Below are 25,579 nucleotides of genomic sequence, written 5' to 3' on the forward strand. Positions count from 1 at the left end.
AACAAAATTAAGACCAAACTTGAATTACAGTCCTTTAAGTTTGGATAGTGCATTTTCAAGAGTATTCTCAAAAAGGGGGGTGACAGTAAAGGGTTAATATTGCTAGATAAATAATAAGGATTCATTTGTTTACAGATTGCATTTATTTGTAATTAGAATAATAGCTTTCACAACCTTTCAATATTCAAGTGTCAGATACCTGAAATGAAACACTGGCACAAATTTATTCATGTATTCAAGGGACCAGTGTTAATAATTCTGTGAGACACCTCATTCATTCTCTTTAATAGCAAATTGTATCTTGACCATTGGATGGGTGGGTCTGTGTCCCTGCACCGAAATATATTAACATATCTATCAGGTAATATTACAATTAATGCAAGATATTATTACTTATCCAACTAGACACTAAGAGAGAGAATGGCTTGGTTATTATTAACAGCAATAACTGAGAGGGATATATTAATGACTGCAGTATTAACGGTGTTCCTGTAGTTCTATGCTAGTGGTTTAACTTTCACCCAAATGGCACAGTAACAGCAGACTAGCTTAAGGAACCGCTCTCACAAAAGGACCAGTTGCTTGACAATGTGAGGAATGCTGGCACAGAGAGCGGTGCGCTGTCGAAACTCGCCGAGTTCAGGTGAATCGAGACATGAGCGGCTCGTTTAACTCACCAAATGATGAGGTTTTTCAAGGTTCCTCACACTCAGAGGAAAATGAACGTGTTACAGAGTTAGCATGTGCTGAACTGCGGCTTTATTAGGACAACGAAAAATAAAACAGAATCTATTCACAGCCGAAACACAACTGGAGACTGATGCCAGTTTCACATACAACACACAAGTGCACATTAGTGATCGGATGTGTTTCTTTTATAATCATCACTTTATTGCAAGATCTCAATGCCTGGCTATTAAACCACATGAGGGAGGGGAAGAATCCCTGACGCTTTACCATAAGGGCCACTTGCATTAACTAGCAATGAGCGATACGTTTGTTACAGTATTTATTCATCAAACATACAACTGTTCATTTTAGCTCAGACCCAGTGGAGAATATTAACAGATACAGCTTCTGATTTGAATAATGGATTAGTAAATGAGCCTTAGCTGAGATTAATAAATGCTAGTTAACTACTGTATACTTATTGTAAAATGTAACCAAATAATCGTATTGTCATTATAGTAATGAAAAGAAAAACACTACATTTTTTAAATTGTAAAGTATTAACAGATAATGATGTTTACAGTTAAATTTTCAATGTAATTTTTCAACAAAAATGGAATGGGAATAATGAGAAACACACACACAAATGTTTACTTTGGAATGAAATGGATTAGTACTGTCAAATTGATTAAATCGCATCTAACAAAAAAGTTTTGTTTACATACACGCATACATATATGCATTATGTATAAATGTGTGCGTGCGTGTGTGTATGCGTGCATGCATGCATGCATCAATAAATGTGTACGTGTGTGTGTGTGTGTATGCATGCATGCATGTATAAATGTGTACGTGTGTGTGTGTGTGTGTATGCATGCATGCATGTATAAATGTGTGCGTGTGTGTGTGTGTGTGTATATAAGGGTGTTTATGTATGTATGTATGTATGTGTGTATGTATGTATGTATGTATGTATGTATGTATAAATGTGTGTATGTGTGTGTGTATGTGTGTGTGTATGTGTGTGTGTATGTGTGTGTGTATGTATGCATGTATAAGTGTGTGTGTGTGTGTGTGTGTGTGTGTGTGTGTGTGTGTGTGTGTGTGTGTGTGTGTGTGTGTGTGTGTGTGTGTATGCATGCATGTGTGTATGCATGTATGTGTGTATGTATGTATAAATGTGTGTATGTGTGTGTGTATGTATAAGTGTGTGTATGTATGCATGTATAAGTGTGTGTGTGTGTGTGTGTGTGTGTGTGTATGCATGCATGCGTGTATGTATAAGTGTGTGTATGCGTGTATGCATGCATACATGTATGTATGTATGTATGTATACACACACACACACACACACACACACACACACACACACTATGTAAACAAACTTTTTAAGATGCGATTGATTGATTTGACAGCACAACAATGGATATGTTTCTGTGAGATTCATCTGTAAAGTACAGCGCTAGCGACAAACTATGCACAATCAGTGTTAACATACAATAAGCAGTCCATATTCTTCTGTAAACTTACTGTAATTCACTAAACTCAACCAATCAACAGTCAGTAAAACTCATTAGCTTCCATTCTTCTCCTATTTCCCCAAGTTATGCATCATCTTCATCATCATCATCTTCATCATCTGTACTGTAAGGACACATTGCAGAGGCTATAATAACTCTAGATTCTGCTCTAGAAGTGTGAATGCTGCTGCTGTATTTGGTAAAGTCTATGTCTACAAACAAGTTTAGTGAAAACACCAGTGCAAATGAGTACAGTAATAAAGGTTAGCCATATTTATATTCCAAGAAAAATATACGAAAAACAAAAATACTCTAGACGCCTGAGACGTAGACTAACTTGGACCCTAATTGTAGCTCTCTTTTCCTAATTTTTTGGATTCAATATGAATAACATGAGGTTGCAGTGTGCAAACATGTAAGGAGTCTCTTAAGGATTAAATGGCTTTAGCGCGGTCAGATGATACACACACTCCTCTACTGCGATGATGTCAGGACTGTCAATCGGAGCGGGGTTTCCTGTGTTTCACCTTCTCATTGGCCGTCACGCCATTAGCGTGGCCATTTACTGATCCGTTCGGGTGATCGCTCTTCCGAGGTCCCGCGTGTCTCTTATAGGTCTGTGGAGCAAAGAAGGGGAACGTTTCACTTTTGCTCCGTAATATTCACTCTTTACGCCAAAATGAGAATGAGTTTACCTGCATGTAGAAGTTGGAGAAGAGTATGATAAGAGTGAGACAGTAGGAGATCTGGAAATACAGCCAGCCCATTGGGAAACTACAAGGCCAAACCACAGCGCAAGACGTCTGGAACATGGTCAGGACGAACTGGACCTGAGGGGAAACAGTCACCGCTTATTAATCATTCTTGTATATGGTCTTCCATTTGGTTAGATTTGCAAAAAGTCCAAATTCTGGCAAATGTATTTCTATTTTAAAGGGCTTTTTACAAGATGTAATATAAGTCTCAGTGTCTCCAGAGTGTGTGTGTGAAGTTTCAGCTCAAAATACCCCACAGATCATGTTGTAAACGCCCATTTTTGTGAAAGTAAAACATGCTGTTTTGGTGTATGTTTTTTTAAATGCAAATGAGCTGCTGCTCCGCCCCCTCTCCAGAAGCGGGCGGAGCCTGTACAGCTCGTGCCTCTGATACTCTGCCAGAAACTACAACATCTGTGTGGTTTTGATGATCATCTCTATCACACTCACGTGATTCTGCAGTTCCTCATCATCATGAGAGTTTATGATCTGATGTGTTTTATATCAGTCTAAACTCCTGATATATGGTTTCTGACCACACACACACACACACACGCACGCACGCACGCACGCACGCACGCACGCACGCACGCACGCACGCACAGCCATGCGTGTTGGGGGTTGGGTTGGGTGGTACACATAACTGATGATGATTGGTGGGTGGGACACACGGTTGAGGTTGATAGGGTGAGTTCACACACACACACACCTATGACGCACACGCATATGCACAGTCAGCGATGGCAGTCCAACGACTTCAAAGGTAGCTTTCGCAAACTGAAAGTATAAGCGATACTTTTCCCTCGTTGAGGTGAAAGGTCAGAATGTTTATGTGATGTGCAGCTTATGCCCAGGAAGAAAGCAACACAGCAACATTACAATAGTGTACATTAATGTACAATGTTTTATAATAATAATTTATTCTATTTAGTGTCCAATTCATTCATTTAACATATCTAATATTGGGGGCATCCAAGTTATTTGACATATTTGAACATTTGAAGAAAAAAAAAAGTAACATATTAGTTACTTTCCCTGGTCATTAGTTACTTTTATAATGATGTAACTCAGTTACTAACTTACTATTTGTAAGAAGTAACTAGTAACTATAACTAATTACTTTTTTAAAGTAACGTGCCCAACACTGGTCATGGGTGGGTCTCTGCTAATAGGGCGGAGTCTGTCAGCAGTCGTGGGTGGGGTCTATGCTAATAGGGCGGAGTCTGTCAGCAGTCGTGGGTGGGGTCTATGCTAATAGGGCGGAGTCTGTCAGCAGTCGTGGGTGGGGTCTATGCTAATAGGGCGGAGTCTGTCAGCAGTCGTGGGTGGGTCTATGCTAATAGGGCGGAGTCTGTCAGCAGTCGTGGGTGGGTCTATGCTAATAGAGCGGACTCCGTCAGCAGTCGTGGGCAGGGTCTATGCTAATAGGGCAGAGTCTGTCAGCAGTCGTGGGCGGGGTCTATGCTAATAGAGTGGAGTCTGTCAGCAGCCGTGGGCAGGGTCTATGCTAATAGGGCGGAGTCTGTCAGCAGTCGTGGGTGGGTCTCTGCTAATAGGGCGGAGTCTGTCAGCAGTCGTGGGTGGGTCTATGCTAATAGGGTGGAGTCTGTCAGCAGCCGTGGGCAGGGTCTATGCTAATAGGGCGGAGTCTGTCAGCAGTCGTGGGTGGGTCTATGCTAATAGGGTGGAGTCTGTCAGCAGCCGTGGGCAGGGTCTATGCTAATAGGGCGGAGTCTGTCAGCAGCCGTGGGCAGGGTCTATGCTAATAGGGCGGAGTCTGTCAGCAGTCGTGGGCAGGGTCTATGCTAATAGGGCGGAGTCTGTCAGCAGTCGTGGGCAGGGTCTATGCTAATAGGGCGGAGTCTGTCAGCAGCCGTGGGCAGGGTCTATGCTAATAGGGCGGAGTCTGTCAGCAGTCGTGGGTGGGGTCTATGCTAATAGGGCGGAGTCTGTCAGCAGTCGTGGGCAGGGTCTATGCTAATAGGGTGGAGTCTGTCAGCAGTCGTGGGCAGGGTCTATGCTAATAGGGTGGAGTCTGTCAGCAGTCGTGGGTGGGATCTATGCTAATAGGGTGGAGTCTGTCAGCAGTCGTGGGTGGGATCTATGCTAATAGGGTGGAGTCTGTCAGCAGTCGTGGGCGGGGCCTAAGCAGTGATGTCAAATGGCATAGAAACTGCAAACGGCTTATTCTGAGACACTGCTTATGATTTATGGGGATTAAGAGCAGTGGGTGGATTTTACCATTATAGGCTGGTTGTGTAACACACTGCAACACATTCATGATTTGTGAAGGACACTGAAATTTCAGCTTTGATCACAGGAATAAATGACACTTAACATAGAGAACAGCTGATCTGGAGGAAGATTTCACAATATTGCTGGATTATTGATCACAAACACAGCCTTGGTGAGCAGAAGAGACTTCAAACACCTCTTACTGACCCCAAACCTGTGAATGGATGTAGATTTTCTCTTTAAAAATCATCTACAGCTGCCCTAACTGGAACATAAGTTGAAGACAATGACTTCATATCCTACTTGAAGATGATTGGATTATTAATAGCAGATCCACATATTCCATTACAACGGAGCACTTGGTGTTGTAATAAAGTGAGTGTAAAAGTGATGTTTATTGAGTAAGGCGTGAACTTACCAGCTGCCCTTGAGTGATGTATTTCTTCCACCACAGATACGGTCTGATGGCCGGGACGGCGGAGAGGCCGTAATACGAGTACATCAGAACATGGATGAAGCTGTTAAACGTGGCGCCGAAATACGCTGATGAAGAGAAGCATTATCAGCATTAGTTCATGCATTCAGTCATAAATCATATCAATACTGAGGCCTGAGAATTGGGTTTATTCTATTGTGGGTTCACCCACGTTGTTGCAGGAATAGCCATCATTACACACCTAAATCAACGATCTGTGACGTGTGTGTGTGTGTGTGCTGAGTTACTACAGGCTCACCAAACCTCTCATTAACAAACAAACTTAAGACACGATGTAAGTAAGAGATTTATTGTTGACGACTTCATTTTTATAACGGACCTTTGTGAGATCACGAACTGACAAAGCAACAGCATTTAGTGATCGCAGCGATCTTGGCTTAAAGGATTAGTTCACTTTTAAATAAACGTTTGCTGATAGTTTACTCACCCCCATGTCATCCAAGATGTCCATGTCTTTCTTTCTGCAGTCGAAAAGAAATTAAGGTTTTGGATGAAAACAGTCCAGGGTTTTTCTCCATATAATGGACTTCAATGGGCTCCAAACAGTTCAAGGTCCAAATGACAGTTTCAGTGCAGCTTTAAACGACACCAGATGATGAATAAGGGTCTGATCTAGCCTTGATCGTGGTCATAGATATATCAATAGTAGATGCCTCATTCTACTGATCCGTGCAGTCGCTAATGAGGCATCTACGTATATATCTATGACCACAATCTAATTTGACCTCACTTGCCGGAAGTTATGGCGGAGCTCAGAGATGATCACGTTCATCTGATAAGAGGTAAAATAATAGCATAAATACTGCTGGGTTTCTCTCAGAAACTGATGGTTTGTCTAGATCAGACCCTTATTCATCATCTGGTGTCGTTTGAAGCTGCACTGAAACTGTCATTTGGACCTTGAACCGTTTGGAGCCCATTGAAGTCCATTATATGGAGAAAAACCCTGGACTGTTTTCATCCAAAACCTTAATATCTTTTCGACTGCAGAAAGAAAGACATGGACATCTTGGATGACATTGGGGTGAGTAAATTATCAGCAAAACTTTATTTAAAAGTGAACTAATCCTTTAATCTTGGCTCACTTTCGAGGCTTCAATCATTCTTTGAATAAAACTATTATTGCTAAGAGGACCACAAAGTTTCAGAAGTGACTAAATCTAATTATAAACGCCACAGCATGAGACAGAAATATCCTCTGAGACCCAGAAGAGACGTGTTGCCTCTGTAGAGGACATTATAGTTCAGTGACAACACACACAGTTTTAAGTCTGGATAATCTTATGAAAATATTATTACACTTCTTTTTACGTTTACATTTTGTCCCAAAACACATTAATATGCAAATTAGATACCATGTATAGATGTGTTGCCTAGAATGGGAATGGCATTTATGGTCATGTTTACACACATATTGCATAAAGTAAAATGGTAAATCAAATTATTCTGTATCTTTCATAACATTGAGAATCATCTTTATACAATGATTGGATAAGCATAAAAATTGATTGGTGAATGAAAACACAAATCCCATTGTTTGTCTTTTAATTTTCTCAATAAATGTGTTCTGGTGTCCTCTACAGAGCAGATATAGCATATAATATAGGAATTAAAAAAATTATACATCAATTTATTTTTTATGCTCCAAACAATAATGACCTGGAAAAAAACTCATCTAAATTCACAAAGCCTTTTTTTCTGGTTCTCAGGAAGACAACGTGTTAAAATACTAGTGACGCATTAAAGCAATGTAAAGGCAGACTAATAGAGTAATAGACCATTTGTAGATAAATATTTTTTAAATTCAAATTATTGCTAAATGCACTTTACTAGCGCCTCAGTGATGTGGTTCTGGAACCGGCTGGCCTGATCTCTTTCAGCGTGCGAGTTCTGCTTCCTGTATCTTAGTTCCCTTTCCTGTGGTTGCCTGTGTTTAGCTGTGTTTAAGCCCTCAGTTTGAGTGTGTGCCTCTATTGTCTTTATGCAAAGCTGTTGCATTTTCTCCTAAATTGAGTTCCTTCTGGTGTTCCCTCTGGTAAAGTGATACGGCTGAGTTACGGCTCTGTGTAAAGACACAATGCAACCAGACAAAATTATTCCTGCTCTGACCCGCCTCAGCCCATAGTTTATAAGTATGTAGTTAGAAGTGCTTGTAAATCAAATCAAAATGTATTTATGAAGCTCAATAAAAACAACTGTAGTTGGATAATCCATCCATCCATCATAAAAGTACATCCATCCATCCTAAAAGTGCAAGTCCATCTATCATCATAAAAGTGCATCTGTCCATCATAAAAGTACATCCATCCATCCTAAAAGTGCATCCATCCATCCAAAAGTGCAAGTCCATCTATCATCATAAAAGTGCATCTGTCCATCATAAAAGTGCATCCATCCATCATAAAAGTGCATCTATCCATCATAAAAGTGCATCCATCCATCATAAAAGTGTATCCATCCATCATAAAAGTGCATCTATCCATCATAAAAGTGCATCTATCCATCATAAAAGTGCATCGATCCATCATAAAAGTGCATCTTTCATCATAAAAGTGTATCTATCCATCATAAAAGTGCATCTATCCATCATAAAAGTGCATCCATCCATCATAAAAGTGCATCTATCCATCATAAAAGTGCATCTATCCATCATAAAAGTGCATCCATCCATCATAAAAGTGCATCTATCCATCATAAAAGTGCATCTATCCATCATAAAAGTGCATCTATCCATCATAAAAGTGCATCTATCCATCATAAGTGCATCTATCCATCATAATAGTGCATCTATCCATCACTGCATCTATCCATCCTAATTTTCATTTTTGAGTGAACTATCCCTTTAAGTCCAGAGATCGTGTCCTTGTTACACAATGTCAGCGATTATTTAAAGACCCCCTGAACAAGCACTTCTACCCTGTTCTGTGTGGGTTTGTTTTTATGCATCTGAATTATTCAGCATATAATATGCAGCATAAGCGCCTTCAGAAACAACTTACAGTGGCCGCACGGCACCCAGTTCATGACGAACCACCAGATGTTGAGCATGCTGGCGTGATGGTACACGTGCAGGAAGGTGAGCTGGTGGTTGTTCTTCCTCAGGATGAAGAAGAACGTGTCCATAAACTCAATGAGTTTGGAGAAGTAATACCACCACAGAACATGAATCATCTGAGGAGGGATTAAAAGAGAATCTGTTACACAAGAAGTCGCTTGTCCAGGCGTATTACAGACATGCAATATTCGATGGTGCACACTATTAAGCTTTTTATAATAGCATAACATCATGAAATTTCATAAAAATCATAAGTGTAAACGTCCCATACTCTTTCATTGAGGGAACAAACATTTTATAGATTTAATAGAGTATTTAAGCTTCATCCAAAGCCTAGCAACTAGCTTAGGACATGCTAGCAATGTGTTAAAACATGCCAGAAATGTGCTAATTTATGCAAACCACGTGTTAAAACATGTTACTATCTTGTTAAATCATGATTTAAAACGTTGCTAGCATGTTTTAGCATGAATTGCCATGTTGTTAACATTATTTAACATGTTTTTAGCATAAATTACCATGTTGTTAGCATTATTTAACATGTTTTAGCATTAATTACCATGTTGTTAGCATTATGTAACATGTTTTAGCATTAATTACCATGTTGTTAACCTGATTTAACATGTTTTTAGCATGAATTACCATGTTGTTAGCATTAATTACCATGTTGTTAGCATTAATTACCATGTTGTTAGCATTAATTACCATGTTGTTAGCATTATGTAACATGTTTTAGCATGAATTACCATGTTGGTAACACAATTTAACGTTTTAGCATGAATTTCCATGTTGTTAACATGATTTAACATGTTGTTAACATGAATTACCATGTTGTTAACATGAATTACCATGTTGTTAACATTATTTAACATGTCGTTACCATGAATTACCATGTTGTTAGCATTATGTAACATGTTTTAGCATGAATTACCATGTTGGTAACACAATTTAACGTTTTAGCATGAATTTCCATGTTGTTAACATGAATTTCCATGTTGTTAACATGATTTAACATGTTGTTAACATGAATTACCATGTTGTTAGCACGATTTAACATGTTTCTAACATTAATTACCATGTTGTTAGCATTATGTAACATGTTTTAGCATGAATTACCATGTTGGTAACACAATTTAACGTTTTAGCATGAATTACCATGTTGTTAGCATTAATTACCATGTCGTTAGCATTAATTACCATGTTGTTAGCATGATTTAATATGTTTTAGCATGAATTACCATGTTGTTAGCATTATTTAATATGTTTTAGCATTAAATTACTATGTTGTTAGCATTAATAACCATGTTGTTAGCATTATTTAACATGTTTTAGCATGAATTACCATGTTGGTAACAATTTAACGTTTTAGCATGAATTACCATGTTGTTAGCATTAATTACCATGTTGTTAGCATGATTTAACATGTTTTTAGCATTAATTACCATGTTGTTAGCATGATTTAACATGTTTTTAGCATTAATTACCATGTTGTTAACATGATTTAACATGTTGTTAGCATGAAATACCATGTTAGCATTATTTAACATGTTTAGCATACCATGTTGTTGAAAACATTACATTCAGTTCGCACTCAGGTATATAATTTCAAAGTTGAATATTTCCATAATAAGCACTCTTTTTAAAGTATGCAGTGTTTTGTGTTCCTGTATTGAGTTCCCGTGTTTGTTCCTCTGGTTTCCTGTGCTAACTGATCTGCCTCACCTGTATCTGCTCTAGTTCCTCATTCTCCTTTGAATCTATTGCCCTCTGTTTCCTCAGTTCCTTTGTTGAGTATTGTCTTTGGTTTTCAAAGCCGTTTGGTCTCCGCTTTAGTTTGTAAATAAAAATAAACGTTTGCTGCCGACAGATCCTCCTCTCCTGACCCGCTCCGTCACGTTCACAGCATTAGAAGACTCTTCACTAAAGCCATATAATCAAGTATCTTTTTATAATTAGGCAAAATTCACTTTCATAAGGTGTTTGACACTTGACGTGTGTCCGCAGTGTGTAAACAACCAGCCTATAATGGTCAAAATACACGCACTCATTTGTTTATAATTCCCATAAATCAAACGCAGTCTCTTCAAACGCGCCGGTTCAGATTCTCCCCTACAATGATGTCATTGTAGGGAGAAGCCCCGCCCACATCCGGTGACAATCTGCCCTATTAGCATAGACACACCCCTGAGTGAGAAGCTCACCGTCTGCGTAATTCATAAACACACATTTATTATCTGATATTTTTAGTGCGTGAGATTGCCCGGTTTTGTTGTTGCCGGTATGCCAGAGCATGAGCTCTTGAAGCTCCGCCCTCTTCTGGCTCATTTGCATTTAAAGGGACACACAAAAACGGTGCATTTGCATTGGGGACATCAGAGACTTAGGGCGCTTTCACACCTATAGGTCGTTTGTTTTGTTCAGAAACAGGGACTTAATTTGTTACAATGTTGCACTCTTCTTGGCTCGGTTCGCGTTCACAAGGCAACCTTTCAAAGCGTACAAAAATGTGATCACGCGAGTCACATGCGAGTGGAACCGTCCTCTTATTGGTCAGTTTCCTCTGCGCATCCATCAAGATGATTGACAAGCTCGCTCCATGAGTTTATTGTGGCTTTATTTGTAACTGTCAAGACACTCGCAAACATTATACGATCAATGTAGCCGTCATTCCCGCTGTTAGATTATACACTGTATTCGTATTAATACTGTAGCTAATTCAAACACGCTCTCTCAGAGAGCATTCTCCCATGGAGAAGGTCAATTACACTACATTAAGATGAAGGTGCACTCTTTGTCTGCAATTTAATAATCCTGACCTATTAAGCTCCACTTGCTCAACCCAGAATGCCCTTTGTGACGTACTGGTTCAAAAGTACGTAAAATAAATGACGTTTTTTCTACTGGACTAGTTGCTCATTTTAAGCCATTAGTCAACTAAGCACTTTTATTCATTTAATTACATAAATATATTTATACTGGAGAGAATTCTAAACAATAATGAGCGTTTACGTTATACAGTGAGGAAAATAAGTATTTGAACACCCTGATATTTTGCAAGTTCTCCCACTTAGAAATCATGGAGGGTCTGAAATTGTCATCGTAGGGGCATGTCCACTGTGAGAGACATAATCTAAAAAAAAAATCCAGAAATCACAATGTATGATTTTTTAACTATTTATATTTATATTATTAGGGCTGTCAAAAGATTAATCGCGATTAATCGCATCGAAAATAAAAGTTTGTGTTTACATAATATATGCGTGTGTACTCTTAATTATTATTTATATATAAATACACACACAAGCATGTATATATTTAAGAAAATAATATTATTTTTATATATAAAACATTTATATTTATATATATTATAGATTATATAAATGTATATACACAGTATATACATGCAAATATTTCTTAAATATATACATGAATGTGTGTGTATTTATATATAAATAATAATTAACAGAGTACACACACATATATTATGTAAACACAAACTTTTATTTTGGATGCGATTAATCGCCCTTAATCTTTTGACAGCCCTAATATACATATATATATATAAAACTTAATGAAGTGGTCAAAATCATGTCTGACCCACTCCATGTCTCCCGGCATATTGCGCATCTTATGAGGCGTCTCATGCTGTTCACTTTTCATAAATCAACATAGATGACATTTAAAAAAACAAACACACCTAATATTTAAACATAAATATGAAACTAAATACCTTTTCTTAAAGGTCCCCTTCTTCGCGATTCCATTGTTCAATCTTTAGTTTGTGTGTAATGTTGCTGTTAGAGCATAAATAATACCTGTACAATTATAAAGCTCAAAGTTCAATGCCAAGCGAGATATTTTATTTAAAAGAAGTTCCCTTTCAAAGCCTACAGCGAACGGCTGGCTTGGACTACATCCTGGTACTTCCTGCTTTAATTACGTCAGTAGAGCAGTAGAACAGACTAACCTCCGCCCACAAAGAAACGCGAAAAAGGGGGCGCGGTCTTGTTGCTGTCCCACGTGGAGAAGCGGACGGTCGCGTGGAGAAAAGGAACTGTTGCGTTGAGTGTGTTTATCGCCATGTCATCGAGACGCTGTTATTTTCATCCAGGAGTCAAATCACCTTTGTTTGGCTTTCCCAGGGACGCTGTAGAGATTATTGAACGCATACATCTCTCCGTTAAGAGGCGTGACCTTTCCAACGTGCGCTTAGCTGCTGTTAAATTACAACACAGGAACCGCTTTCACGTGCGCTAAGCTGTGGTCGAATCACAGCACAGGAACCGCTGGCACAATCAGAACTCGTTACGTGTTTCTGAAGGAGGGACTTCATAGCACAAGGAAATCACCAGCCGTTTTTAGGACAGTGGAAACAGCGGTACACAGATAAGTAAATAGTGTGAAAAATACTGTGTTTTTTTACACGCGAAACATGAACACATGTTATATTGCACACTGTAAACACAATCAAAGCTTCAAAAAAACACGAAGAACGGGACCTTTAATGGCTACAACAAGTATAGTAGCCTACAGTGCAGAGAAATGTCATGTCGGAGCGAGATTTGAGTGAACGTCGTTTTACTGGTGAGCGGTTCATGAGTCAAGCGTTTGCCGGAAATGCAGAAATAAGCCATCATTTTGTTTTATTTGTAACTCTTTGGTAGATTATACTCCCTCCCCCCCTTAGCGGCTCCCCTGCCTATCCGATATTTGCATTTACACTATACACAGGCGAAACAGCCCAAGACGTTCTGACCCGGAAAAGGAAGTTAAAAGCGTGATATGCAATGGACATAGACGAAATGATTACACTGTACTGTGTCTTCGCCCCAAAGGCTTAAAAGACATGAACATTACTCCACTGTGTCGTCTTCCATTGTGTCATTAGTGTCATGTGATCGCCGTTCGTGTCCCGTCATTCGCCTACGTCCCTTATTCAAATGACGTACGTGACGTGAATTTCAAAAATATTTATCTACAATTGGTCTATTACTCTATTAGTCTGCCTTTACATTGCTTTAATGCGTCACTAGTATTTTAACACGTCGTCTTCCTGAGAACCAGAAAAGGTTTTGTGAATTTAGATGAGTTTTTTCCAGGTCATTATTGTTTGGAGCATAAAAAACTAATTGATATTTATTTTTTAATTCCTATATTATATGCTATATCTGCTCTGTAGAGGACACCAGAACAAATTTATTAAGAAAATTAAAAGACAAACAATTGGATTTGTGTTTTCATTCACCAATCAATTTTTATGCTTATCCAATCTTTGTATAAAGATGATTCTCAATGTTATGAAAGATACAGAATAATTTGATTTACCATTTTACTTTATGCAATATGTGTGTAAACATGACCATAAATGCCATTCCCATTCTAGGCAATGCATTTATACATGGTATCTAATTTGCATATTAATGTGTTTTGGGACAAAATGTAAACGTAAAAAGAAGTGTAATAATATTTTCATAAGATTATCCAGACTTAAAACTGTGTGTGTTGTCACTGAACTATAATGTCCTCTACAGAGGCAACACGTCTCTTCTGGGTCTCTGGGATATTTCTGTCTCATGCTATGGCGTTTATATTTAGATTTAGTCACTTCTGAAACTTTGCGGTCCTCTTAGCAATAATAGTTTTAGTCAAAGAATGACTGAAGCCAAGATTAAGCCAAGATCGCTGCGATCACTAAATGCTGTTGCTTTGTCAGTTCGTGATCTCACAAAGGTCCGTTATAGAAATGAAGCCGTCAATAATAAATCTCTTACTTGCATCGTGTCTTGAGTTTGTTTGTTAATGAGAGGTTTCGTGCAGTAACTCAGACCTGAATAGCCTAAAAGCTAAAAACGCGTTCGAGAGATCAACAACTAGATCTGTGATTGGCTGCTCAAACAGTGAATAGATGCATTTGAAGCTCTCCAGAGCTCGGACACAAATGTGCAAATCTGCCAAATCGGTTTCGTCAGTATTATTACAGTATCAACTGAGGTGCTTTTGCTTGTGTTTGAGTAGAACCGGGCCTGGCGGGTACTCTGTTGAAGTTCACAACATAGTAGAGGTGTAACGGTACACAGAAGTCACGGTTTGGTACATACCTCGGTTTTGGGGTCATGATTGCTTAGCATATCAATAAGAGTAAGAAATCAACAATTCCATAATTTGTTGTTTTCAAACGTATTGGTTTGATTAGGGTTCCCTAGTCTGTTCCTAGGGTGTGTGTCTGTTCCTGGACCCTCTCCATTGACAAGCGTTAACTTCCTTGAAGGCGGGAACTCTGTTGAGGTTTAAAACTATGTGATCTGCCCAGAGCCGCTCTGGATCTGCCGTAACCAATCGCTAACGTTTGGTTGTGACGTATATCATCTCAAACTAGCGCACGACATCAATGTCATCGTTCTCAGCCACGCCCTCTGTTCGTTGATTAAAATTTGACCGGCGAAAACCAGCGAATAAACCGCAATCCCAGACGGAGAACAGAAGGAAAATGAAGATTGAGCTGAAGTATGTAGGAGGGCGGAGCCAGGCTAGATCTGTGCCACATGAGAGGGAATTGGGTCACTTGAACTTGCAGTGTAAATGTGCCCAGAGTGATTGTTTTGGTGAGGATCGGAGCGCTATTGCCATGGTCACATACGCCCAAAAGAACCGACCCAAGGGAGAAAACCAAGCAACTCCTCCCACAGTTTCTCTTAAAGCCGATACAGAAGTGAGTTTAACTGCAGTTCATGGACTGGCCACTAGAGACAGACTCCAGAAGGAGCAGAATCTCATTGAGCTCATGTTAAAATGGCCAACTTTACAGCAGAAGAACACATGTTTACAGTCTGGGACAAACTGTGCTTTTGGTCTGTACGGCTAATGTTGCCCTTCATGACGACTGTGAGGGGGGGAATGTTTTTATAACTCATTCGTTTACATTATATAAAGCCTTAAAGTTCTGCATAGTTAAGGGCGTGGCCACTTTGAGTGACAGGTGGATTGCCGTTTGTCTGCTGTCTGTTAGTCGTCACCTCAGCTCCGCCCATGTCCCGCCTCTTTGCCCATTTTCTGTTATCCGGGAGTGACACACTGACAAGATGGCGACGGCCAGCTCGACCCGACTTTACGCTTCATAAATGCTCTTCAGAACACTACGCCCATATATTTTTACAGTCTATGGAGAAAACACACCAGGTTCTGAAACAAACGCTCAGGTGTGAAAGCAGGTGTGTAAAAAAGGGCATAATAGCTGATGATCCACACCTGTATTCAAAGAACTCTTTTGGAATCACTGATTTTAATCCCAGCTAACAATACAGTAACACTGGGAATAGAACTATTGGAGAACATTGGAGATACCGCCGTTAAGTCACAAAAGTTTGGACTTTTGATTGTGAGCTTCGGACTCCAGTTGGGACAGGGCCATTCTCCAATAGAATAGAGTAGGGCTGAAACGATTAGTCGACAATGTCGACAATAAATAATTGTCGACAAATATCTTTGTTGTCGAGAAGTCGTTTGATCTCATGTGACCTAATGTAAGGGCCTGCAATATGGCGATTTGACCGCTAGGGCGCTGTAGCCCTAGAGTGTAATGCAGCCCTTACAAATGTTGCGGTAGAAGAAAACAGCACAAATGACAGAGTGCAAACTAATCTGAACTAGCAAGATGTGGGAAAGTTCCACAAAACAAACGAAGGCTGCGTCTCAATCAGCTCCTGGTTCAGAGGTCAGGGCACTGATCAGGGATCAGCCCATTGACTCGTCTCCTGACCTCTGAACCAGGAGCTGATTGAGACGTGCAAGGCCAAACTTTTCACGGGAGCACAACGTGCATGTTGAGCACTTAAAGAGGAAACAACTAACTAACTAGCGGCAAATCTCTTTATTAGAGAATGCAATACTACTAATAATTGTAATAATATTAACAGTAATAATATAATTACAGTAATGTGATGATTTATTTAGCATAGAATAAAGTTTGATGGAGCTTGGAGTCAGGACTGTGTTTATTATTATAACACTATTAGGCATTATAGTCTCATCACTGCCTGTATTTTGTTCCATATGCATGAAGACTCACAAGAGGCGATGTTAGGAAGAATATCATGGCAGTTACTTTTTCATATTGTTAATTAAAAGGTGAATGAGAATCTGTCAGCTCAATTGTCATGTAAGAGATTAATATTATGTCATTTTGTCTGCAATGTCATTTGCAGATTAATATTTTGACCATTCTTTGTGTCCTGAAGTAAAAGTCCTCTCTTTCTGTTTCAGTTCTAAGAAAAGCAGTGGGGCTGTTATTGTTTTACAAATGAAGCTCTTAATACTGCTGCCAAGAGATGTTTACATTCAAACATCTATTTTTTATTTTGTGTCTGTAATGCAGCTAATTTTTGTTTATTATTATTTATTTTTTCAACTGAAAGAGAACAGAATATTTAAACAATGCTTAGAGTGATTTGAGTTCTGAGAACTTGGCTCAAAGCTCATTAAAACAACCATTTCAAAAGCGAAAGTGATTTTCTTTTTTATATATTATAGTTAGAATATGTATAACTCAATGTTTTAACTAATTGAAAAAGCTGAATAAATCGCTCAAAATTTACTGATTAGTCGTTGATGTCAACGGCAACAATCGATGATTAGTCGATTAACCGTTCTAATAATCGTTAGATTAATCGATTATTAAAATAATCGTTTGTTGCAGCCCTAGAATAGAGAATATTGTATATTTTCTGAAACATGTGAAGTTCAGGTTGTGTTTTTACCCTGGTGTCGGCCTCTCCTGCACTGTGTGTGTTCTGGCAGAAGAAGTTGTATCCGCCTTGATACACTGACATTAGCAGCTGTAGAGACAGAAGGAAAACACAGGGAATGATCATCAACAGCTCTTTAATCAGCCCTCTCAATATGCCACACATTGGTGGAGTCAGTGCTAATGCTTGAGGATTGGATTACACTAACAACACAATCAGTGAACATATGTTTTGTACATTGTATAAGTCATGAAAACAATATTTAACATTCAAAACAACCAGTTTTTTTTGTTTTCAGATGTTTTTTTATACAAAACCTGATTTCCCCAAGTGCAACATGTTCCACATTCCAGACTCGAGGGACAAGTTTATGGTTTATGTCAGTTTAGGATTACACTCAGGGCTGAACATCACGGTTATTCACCATCATTTCCCTCTGGTTTTAGGGATAACGTATAGGCAGGGTTAGGTTCAGGCGTATGGATATGGTTAGGACTATATATTTTCGGACAGGAACGTTAACCCAGGAACTCATTTAACTCGGCAAAATCAGGACGACAAAAACATTCCACTTTATCATTTTGCAAACATTGGAGTGTTACTTTTGAATATTCTCTGAAACGAGTAGTAACATTATTCCATGAATGACAAATGTTTTTGTGCTAACACAGAGGACATTATTAACTCTTCCCCGCCATTGATGGAATTTCCCAGCAGCCCATGTTTCCACTGTTATACGGTAGGGGACGCTATTATTCATATTCTAGTACAGAATCTCTCGTTCAAAACACAGGCGAAGAAGCAGAAACAAGTGATAGAAGCATTGCTGACGCACATGTCTAATATCGTGATCATCAGACATTAAACAACATAAGCTCAAAACTGACTAATGTTACTGAATGAAATGTCGAACATATGAGGAGGAAACCACTGTGAAGCTTTGGGGTGTTGATGGACTCCATCCACTCAATCTACTACATCCACTCAATCTGCTACATCCACTCCCTCCCTCCCTCCCTCCATCCACCCACTCCATCTACCCCACTCACCCCGTGATTAGATCATCGCTCTGAATCCCATCCCATCCGAAATGTTCAAAAATGTTGCGTTTTATGAAACTTACCCATATTCAAGTATTGATAAAAAAAGAATGCATGAAGCTAGAATGAATATAGTATACCAATCAGGCATAACATTATGACCTAATTCCTCATTCCTAATTTTGTTGTTGCCGCCCTATACCGCCCATGACCCTGTGGCCGGTTCTCCACTGGTCCTCCATGACCCTGTGGCCGTTTCTCCACTGGTCCTTCATGACCCTGTGGCCGGTTCTCCACTGGTCCTTCATGACCCTGTGGCCGGTTCTCCACTGGTCCTTCATGACCCTGTGGCCGGTTCTCCACTGGTCCTCCATGACCCTGTGGCCGGTTCTCCACTGGTCCTCCATGACCCTGTGGCCGGTTCTCCACTGGTCCTCCATGACCCTGTGGCCGGTTCTCCACTGGTCCTCCATGACCCTGTGGCCGGTTCTCCACTGGTCCTCCATGACCCTGTGGCCGGTTCTCCACTGGTCCTCCATGACCCTGTGGCCGGTTCTCCACTGGTCCTCCATGACCCTGTGGCCGGTTCTCAACTCGTCCTCCATGACCCTGTGGCCGGTTCTCAACTCGTCCTCCATGACCCTGTGGCCGGTTCTTCACTGGTCCTTCATGACCCTGTGGCCGGTTCTTCACTGGTCCTTCATGACCCTGTGGCCGGTTCTCCACTCGTCCTCCATGACCCTGTGGCCGGTTCTTCACTGGTCCTTCATGACCCTGTGGCCGGTTCTCCACTGGTCCTTCATGACCCTGTGGCCGGTTCTCCACTGGTCCTTCATGACCCTGTGGCCGGTTCTCCACTGGTCCTTCATGACCCTGTGGCCGGTTCTCCACTGGTCCTTCATGACCCTGTGGCCGGTTCTCCACTGGTCCTTCATGACCCTGTGGCCGGTTCTCCACTGGTCCTTCATGACCCTGTGGCCGGTTCTCCACTGGTCCTTCATGACCCTGTGGCCGGTTCTCCACTGGTCCTTCATGACCCTGTGGCCGGTTCTCCACTGGTCCTTCATGACCCTGTGGCCGGTTCTCCACTGGTCCTTCATGACCCTGTGGCCGGTTCTCCACTGGTCCTTCATGACCCTGTGGCCGGTTCTCCACTGGTCCTTCATGACCCTGTGGCCGGTTCTCCACTGGTCCTTCATGACCCTGTGGCCGGTTCTCCACTGGTCCTTCATGACCCTGTGGCCGGTTCTCCACTGGTCCTTCATGACCCTGTGGCCGGTTCTCCACTGGTCCTTCATGACCCTGTGGCCGGTTCTCCACTGGTCCTTCATGACCCTGTGGCCGGTTCTCCACTGGTCCTTCATGACCCTGTGGCCGGTTCTCCACTGGTCCTTCATGACCCTGTGGCCGGTTCTCCACTGGTCCTTCATGACCCTGTGGCCGGTTCTCCACTGGTCCTTCATGACCCTGTGGCCGGTTCTCCACTGGTCCTTCATGACCCTGTGGCCGGTTCTCCACTGGTCCTTCATGACCCTGTGGCCGGTTCTCCACTGGTCCTTCATGACCCTGTGGCCGGTTCTCCACTGGTCCTTCATGACCCTGTGGCCGGTTCTCCACTGGTCCTTCATGACCCTGTGGCCGGTTCTCCACTGGTCCTTCATGACCCTGTGGCCGGTTCTCCACTGGTCCTCCATGACCCTGCGGCCGGTTCTCAACTCGTCCTTCATGACCCTGTGGCCGGTTCTCAACTCGTCCTTCATGAGCGTGTGGCCGGTTCTCCACTAGTCCTTCATGACCCTGTGGCCGGTTCTCCACTGGTCCTTCATGACCCTGTGGCCGGTTCTCCACTGGTCCTTCATGACCCTGTGGCCGGTTCTCCACTGGTCCTTCATGACCCTGTGGCCGGTTCTCCACTGGTCCTTCATGACCCTGTGGCCGGTTCTCCACTGGTCCTTCATGACCCTGTGGCCGGTTCTCCACTGGTCCTTCATGACCCTGTGGCCGGTTCTCCACTGGTCCTCCATGACCCTGCGGCCGGTTCTCAACTCGTCCTTCATGACCCTGTGGCCGGTTCTCCACTAGTCCTTCATGACCCTGTGGCCGGTTCTCCACTGGTCCTTCCTTGGAGCACTTTTGATAGAGACTGACCACTGCGGACCGGGAACACCCCACAAGAGCTGCAGTTTTGGAGATGCTCTGACCCAGTCGTCTAGCCATCACAATCTGGCCCTTGTCAAACTCGCTCAAATCCTTACGCTTGCCCATTTTTTCCAGCTTCTAACACATCAACTCTGAGGACAAAATGTTCACTTGCTGCCTAATATATCCCACCCACTAACAGGAGCCGTGATGGAGAGATCCTCAGTGTTCTTCACTTCATGTTTTGCCTGATCTGTGTATATTATAAATTCTTTCTTTTGACATATTTCATGTTCAGATATCAATACAACAAAATATTTGGGGATCCATGAAACCTTTTGCTGACACTGACTGGCAACTTTTTAAAATACGCTGGCGAGGAAAGAGTTAAAGACCAGATAACTGAAGTTGAACGAACGTCCTATTAGGGCTGTAGCGATACACTAATCTCACGATACGATACGATACTCGATATTCAGCTCACGATACAATATATATCACGATATTCAGCCAACGATACGATTCGATATAATTCGATACACTTACATCATTTTCTGAAAGATTTAAAGGGGACAGAGTGATTTTGGTGACATCTTGTGAGTGTTTCATTTACTTGGATTGAATTAACTGAACTGAAAACTAAAATCATCAATTACTCAATATAAGTCTCTGACGGGACAGAGAGTCTACAGCTTGCAAAAGCTGGACAAAATGAATCAAAGATGTGTTCAGAAAATTAGTTCCATTTATTGAAACAGTGCAAACTGTAGCTTACAAGCCTTTGAAAAGTAAATAAAGTGCAGTATTGCAATTAACAATGGAGTTTTAAAAAATTGCAGCAAGTGGCCTGTTCTGAACAGTTTCTTTGACAGCTTTTTTAGCTTGACACTGACATTTGGTAGTATTTCCAGAGTATTTCACGTTTGTGTCACACAGCTTGCAAATCAACCGCAATATTTTGTCTAAGTCAAGGGTCTCCAACCTTTTTTCATTTGAGAGCTACTTTTTAAAAAAGAAAGTCACAGAGAGCTACTCATGTTATATAATACTTAAAACTCTTAAATAATGCATCATAATTCTCATATTAACAACTATCCAAACTGTTTTACACCTGAAAGAGTATAGTAGTAGTTCCAGTAGTCGGTACAATACCACTATTTTCTTTTTTAAATAAATGTTTTATTATATATGATGATAATCATAAGTAAATAATACATAAACATGTAAAGGCTGTATGCTGTTTAAAAGTAAACATTGTTTATAAATGAAAGATCAAGTGAAAAATAAGCAACCATTAATAATTATATAATTAGTATTATTTATTTCATAATTATTATTATTAGTAGAGACGTATTATTATTACATAGAGACGTAGCTAAATATACTGTAGGCTACAATCTGTAGTCAATCTCTTCACGTTAAACCAAACTTTTATTTTAACGGGTTGCCGTGATTACCAGTGTCTGTGTTCATGATGATATGACAGTGGGTGCGCGTCTTATTCAGCTCCCTAGTTCAGTTAGGGCACTGATCAGGGATCAGCCCATTGACTCATGTCCTGATCAGTGCCCTGACTACTGAACCAGGAGCAGAATGAGACGCACCCAGTTTTCTCAAATGAAACGGTAAATTCTCATGAAGTGAGGATTGCGTTCGTGTCGGCAGAGACTACAAGAGCGAGTGCGCGCGCGGCGCTCGTCATCCACACAGACGCAGAACATGCAGGAGTAATATTTAAATAGTATTTTGCAGTTTATTATTTACAGACACTAGTATATATTCGGCTTCAGTCTGGAGCCCTGCGTTTAAATGAACACGGAAGCGACTGAACGCAGCTGCTATGCTCTATTTTTAGAACAGACCCGCGGACAACTCGTGTGGTTCTTGCGGGCGACTCATGTTGTTGACCCCTGAGTCTAAGTCGTCGCTTTCCTTCTTCTTTTTAAACCCAAAGTGCTCCCACACATCTGCTTTTAAGCATGAAGGCGCTGGATTTATATTCGCCGCCATTTATTTGAATCTCCTCGCTCTGACTCCGTAAACAAGAAGAGGTAGACGTCGGCGTCTGTGTAAAGTTAGTAGTACGGGTAACTTGCTCTACAGCGATACTAGCGGCTGGCTGACCAAATCGCTCTTCCTGCAACGCAAATGGGGGTAAACACGGGGATTTGAATGGGACTTATGTATCGATACTCGCGGCTTACAAATCGATACTTTCTTGGGAGAAAAAATATCGATTTATATCGCAGAATCGATAAAATTGCCCAGCCCTACGTCCTATTAGCGTTGCTGGAGACTTTGAGAGAACATTGCCACAACGTTAGCTAAAGTTGAGAATGTTCGTCTGTAACGTATTCATGTGCACTGTTGCTGAAAACCGATGGCATGGCTCAAAACATTTAATGCTTCCCATCGCATCTTGCAATTTCAACAAACAGGCCATCAAATGCATCTAACCTCTCTCGCTCAAGGGTCATCCTTATTTAAACGTTCTCTCCTGAGCATGAGCAGCTCCAGAGGCTCGCCGGTGTACAGCTGATGCATGCAGAGATTTTACTGCTGACTTCTTCAAAAGATTTAAGCACTTGTTCTTGTTCTCACCTCTCACTGTGCAGATCTCAGTAAAATCTCCCATGAGCCTCTGATGTGTCATTGTTCATTGTCTCATTCTGAATAAAGTCCTTGTTCTTCTGCCAAAATGCAGAATGAAAGATGCACATCTGTCCCCTATATATAAATCCTACTAAACATAAAAAATTCTCTCATTATTGCCTGACCTCATGTCACAGGTGATGATGACATTCAGAGGAGGGCATCTCTATTTAAACAACCTTTTTAAAAGGACATTCAGGGGACATAAAGGGCCATTCAACTTCCCCGATATAACCCTAATTGCTTTGGCCTGATGGAGCTCCTCAGGGTCAGCGGGTTTATTTTAGCAGTACGAGAGACTGTCACGGGACGGTGTGCACCGCTGCCTCTCTCCAACGTCCGGAAACACAGTCCCAACACACTCTCTGACTCGGCTCATTTCACATTTAATGAAATAACCTACAGATGGCATATCCACGACCACACTCTCAGAAAAAAGGGTACAGTGGAGGTACAATTTTGTTCCTTGGGGAACAAAACTGTACCTTTAATGGGTACACAATTGGTACTTAGGGTACAATTATACCATTGTTTTCCCTTTACTTGGAGCAGAAGTTTGGTCCTAGTGAGCCGCTGTCCTGCTGAGTTTGGATCCAACCCTGAAAGACGTCTATAGAAGCTCTTATTGAGAATTAACAGAGGTTTAGATGTTGATGATTTATTGAGTCGCCATTATGGAGATCAGAGTTTCATTTAGTTGGGTAGTTTGACTCTTGCCTTTTTATGTGAGTTTGTGGTTTTTGATAGTGCGTTAACAAAACACATAATCTGTTCAAGTCAAAAGAAGCAATAACCAAAAATTGTCATGAAGAAAAATGTTTGACTAAACTCATCACTGACTAAGAATATTTATAAATAAAATTCAACATCAATACTTTCTTGCCACAGATCAGACATTCTGTATTTTGATTTTTAAACACATTCTGGGGGGGGGGGGTTTAGACGCACACAGATATCAAGAATCAGCATATGAATCTCAACAATGGGGACATACTTAATGCTGCAATGCATGCTGGGAGCCATGAGTTTTACACTGTGGTGCCTTAGTAGGGTAGGAGCTTAACTCTCATCAGCTCTCTAGGACCGAAATTGCCTACTCCGGACATAGAGGTACAAAAATGTGCCCTTAAGGGTCTCACCCCAGTGACGGCCACTTGTACCTTAAACGGTGCAATTTTGTACTTTTTTTTTTGTTCGTTTTTTTGAGAGTGCATTAAAGGGAAGTTGCACTACTCTTTTCTTCTCTATTATGACATGTATCCGAGTGAAACGGCTTGTGCAACATGTAGAATTCATGGAAATGTAGGGTGGGGCTTGATTTTGACTGTAGGGAATTGATTGGATGGTTGTGGTTTGCTATTGGTGGATCTCAGGTTGCCCCGCCCTTGTCATCAGAGAAGAAAAGAGATGTTGCTGCAAGAGGGATTCATTGGCAAGTCAATAGCGGATGAGAAACCCAGCGTAATTTAAAAATACTACTGTTATTGTGTCACAAAATGTGGTTTTAAGACTTTTTCAGGTGAGAATGTAGTTGTTTAAAGCTCAAATCTGTGGTTTATTTATAAAGAGAGCGCCTATTGGACAACTTTATCTGGCGTTTGTAAGATCCAGTGGATCAGCGGCGCTCAGCGCTCATTAACCCCGGCGAGAGCAGCCTTTCCTCGGCCAGTCCTTCTGCCATCTGCCGCTGGCTCTGATGTCTCTGTAGTGGTTAAACATGAGATATAATTCATCTTGTGTTGATCTAAAGGCCAATCTTTGGTCTCATGAATCTACATTTTGTTGTCTGCCAAATCGTTTTGACTGATTGCAAAGAGAAGTTTCATAACTTAATTTTTTTAGGCTATTCAACTTTACCGTTGTAGCCGACTAGCGCTGACTTTGTCTGACTGAATTGTTTGCTTTATTTATTGTATAGCTTCTTATACCTTTTACTTTTATAATGGCTATTATTGATCACACATAAACTGATATTTAACAAAAAAAGACTGGGTTGTGTTTTATGTCAGATTTAATTTGATTACAGTGATAATCATTATATATATATATATATATATATATATATATATATATATATATGCACACTTATTGTCTGAACTATATATTAATGCGTTTATTTTTTAAAAAAATGTAAACGAAAAGAGTCACATGGTTGTGTTTTATAAACATGGCTGAAAGGTCATCTCCTGGAGCTCCCTGAACGCACGTCTATTTCGCTTCAAACGCTCAATTTATACATGTGTCCAATTCGCTGTGGACGCACAAATGGATTCAAAA

The 25,579-nt window shown here is 40.7% G+C and overlaps 1 protein-coding gene across 1 annotated transcript in view; it reads right to left on the reverse strand.

Annotated features, from left to right (window-relative positions):
- Positions 1–1,728: 1,728 nt before the first annotated feature.
- The window catches only part of elovl5 (ELOVL fatty acid elongase 5), a 36,953-nt gene continuing 13,102 nt past the window's right edge, over positions 1,729–25,579 (reverse strand). Inside the window, exons 4-8 of the mRNA XM_079842358.1 lie at positions 17,484–17,561; positions 8,675–8,846; positions 5,598–5,722; positions 2,885–3,019; positions 1,729–2,806 (exon numbers count right to left, since the gene is read on the reverse strand). Coding sequence (XP_079698484.1) covers positions 2,687–2,806; positions 2,885–3,019; positions 5,598–5,722; positions 8,675–8,846; positions 17,484–17,561 — 630 coding nt within the window. The 3' untranslated portion in view covers positions 1,729–2,686. The remainder of the gene's footprint in view (positions 2,807–2,884; positions 3,020–5,597; positions 5,723–8,674; positions 8,847–17,483; positions 17,562–25,579) is intronic.

The sequence above is a fragment of the Gobio gobio genome (genome assembly GCF_949357685.1).
Source record: "Gobio gobio genome assembly, chromosome: 18".
NCBI lineage: Eukaryota > Metazoa > Chordata > Actinopteri > Cypriniformes > Gobionidae > Gobio > Gobio gobio.